Genomic DNA, 2,500 nt, shown 5'->3' on the forward strand with positions numbered 1-2,500 from the left:
GACGTTCAAAATATCACTGACAAAGTCGGAAACACCCCCCAGAGTCTCTCGTCAGCGTTTCCTCATGCAGTACCAGAGAACACCGTTACCTTGTGGCTATTCTCCTAGTGAGCTTTTGAATGGTCGTCAAATGAGGACGGCCATAGATATTCTTATTCCGTCTCCTGCTCACCAGGCTCAAGAGCGTCAGAGCAAGCAAGCTGCAAAAGCTGCGCAAACACTAGCAGGCCGGTTAGATCCTCAGTACCCAATTTGGACCTCTTGCTATGCTCTCTATTGCGGTCCACGTCAAGACAAAGACCCGAGATGGGTACCTGCTGTGGTCACCAAAGTGCGTGGAGCTCGTTCTGTCTGTGTCAGGGTCTACCCAATGGGACCAATATAGTGGAGGCATGTTGAGCAGCTACGTGCAAGATACATCTCAGCAGAGGACGTGGAGCCAGGTGAAACCCCAACCCCATCAGTTAAAAGCGGAGATCACTCAAATGGTGGAGCGGAGAAAGCTTCTCCACAGATGAAAGACAAAAGGTCCAGCAATGCGGAGACATCAGCCAAAAGGAAACGTCGAAACCCCAGGATGCTAACTGGTAACGAGTATGGCCCGGATAGGCTGCGAAGGTCTAGACGCACGAAGAAACCTAAATTTAACTAATCGCCTATAATAGAACGTTCTAGGGTAGGAGGAAGGTGTTGTGGAAATGATTCAGTATTGTGTATACTGAGCGTTGTGTACAACTTTGATGCTTTATTCGATTGAATAGGACCTTAATTACATTGTTACCCCGGTATTCCTTTAGGATTTAAGAATATGTATATATATTGCTTTTTGCTCTATGTAAAAGGTTGGATGTTGAATGTGGGATGTTTTCCGTTTAAATTAAACTGTGTTTGTAAAATCATTGTGAGATGAAGAACACAACAGACATGATACCTGAATTATATTTAGCGCGCAGATTATGGCGGGAAACAAAGAAAAGGAATTTTAACGGTTTTAAAAATTAATTAATCAGATATTTGTTTTGCGAAAATATACTTTATAGCCAATCGATTCAAGAGATGGGAAAAGAAAAACAAAAAAAAATAATAAAATAAAATAAAACAAATTGAGCGAGACTCCCAATTTTACCAATAGCGAGACCTTAAAGAACTTTGACGACTGCTACACTCTGTAGTCAGGCTCTTCCTATATACAGGAAAAAAATGTTTTGCCCACTAAGGGTCGAAAGTTTTGTTGCATTTATAAACTAACAACATATGTATGAAAAAAGGAAAAAGAAAATAAAATAAAATAAAAAAAGGAAAAGAAAGGCTACTTACTAACTTTTTGTCATAGCAAAGTCCAAGTAAAGGAGAAAATGACATAAAAAAAGGGAACAAAACAATAAGATATGCGATAGTTTTATTTTTCTACCTTTTTTATTTCATTTTGATTCGTTGTTTATGAACGATAACGTATAAGTGGATCAACTGCAGGGAAAATCCCAAGACCTTATACATCAGGTGCCACTGCCGAAACTGTTTCTCTCTTACCCAATGATTCTCTTCAATCGTCCGTAAACTGCAATAGGGCCGTATAACATAAATGCCCTCTCAAAAAATAAATAAATAAATAAACAAATAAATACATAAATAAATAAATAAGTAAATAAAGCTTGGGAGACTGCTTCGCCCTGCTCTTCTCCTCTTCTCTCAATATGAAGAGGGAAATGTTCTCCCCACTAAGGGAAAAATGTTTTGCTGGGATCATAAATTGAGAAAGCATGTTTCAAAAAAAAAAAAAAAAAAGCAAAATAACAGCAGTAGTTGTGTGGGATCATTTAGACCCAAGACCCTCGTTCCCACGTTGCATAAATTAGGTTTGGGCTAATGAGATACACGTCACGTACGTACACGAGGGTTTTTTCATCAATGACAATGTCTAAAAAGGGGTCATGCATAAATATGAAAAAAAAAGTGCCAAGTTTCAACACAACCCTAGCTCAAGAACAATTTTATCGTGAGAAAAATACTTTCGGAAGTGTTTGAGCACACCCTCGTGTAACGAGTGTGTGGCGCATAAGATAATAGAACTGTGTTTGGCAATCTCGTTCCCAGAGTCATTAGGACACTGGTCGAAACCAAAAAGGCCATGGTAAATTGGCTGTTGAAAAATGGTTTCATTTCCTTGCATTTTCAAATTCTAAACTCAAAAATCGTGATTTCTTCTGGATTCTTATCTATACGAGGTTGATCAAGAAATAAATTCTTTTACAAATTATGAGTTCGGTAACGTTTTTGTTTTTGAAAATACTGCAATTGTCACTTGCGTGACACACCAGATACTGAAATCTGTTTTGATTTTTAAAAAAATGTTTCTCGTTACTTTTGATTCTCCGCAGTTTGAGGGTTTCGAGTGCATTAGATGTGGTTATACTCGCGTGTACTGTCTTGCGAGTGAAAAGTGAACTCCAGTGTTCTTGTTGCTTTCTAACCTTCAACCCCTCAAGCACGCGCAGTTATT

At 38.6% G+C, this 2,500-nt stretch overlaps 1 protein-coding gene across 1 annotated transcript in view; it reads left to right on the forward strand.

The window, feature by feature from the left end:
- The window catches only part of LOC138055289 (uncharacterized), a 459-nt gene extending 74 nt beyond the window's left edge, over positions 1–385 (forward strand). Inside the window, exon 1 of the mRNA XM_068901264.1 lies at positions 1–385. This exon is cut by the window's left edge and continues 74 nt beyond it. Within this exon, the coding sequence (XP_068757365.1) occupies positions 1–385 (385 nt within the window).
- The last annotated feature ends 2,115 nt before the right edge of the window (positions 386–2,500 follow it).

Source organism: Montipora capricornis, chromosome 7 (genome assembly GCF_036669925.1).
Source record: "Montipora capricornis isolate CH-2021 chromosome 7, ASM3666992v2, whole genome shotgun sequence".
NCBI lineage: Eukaryota > Metazoa > Cnidaria > Anthozoa > Scleractinia > Acroporidae > Montipora > Montipora capricornis.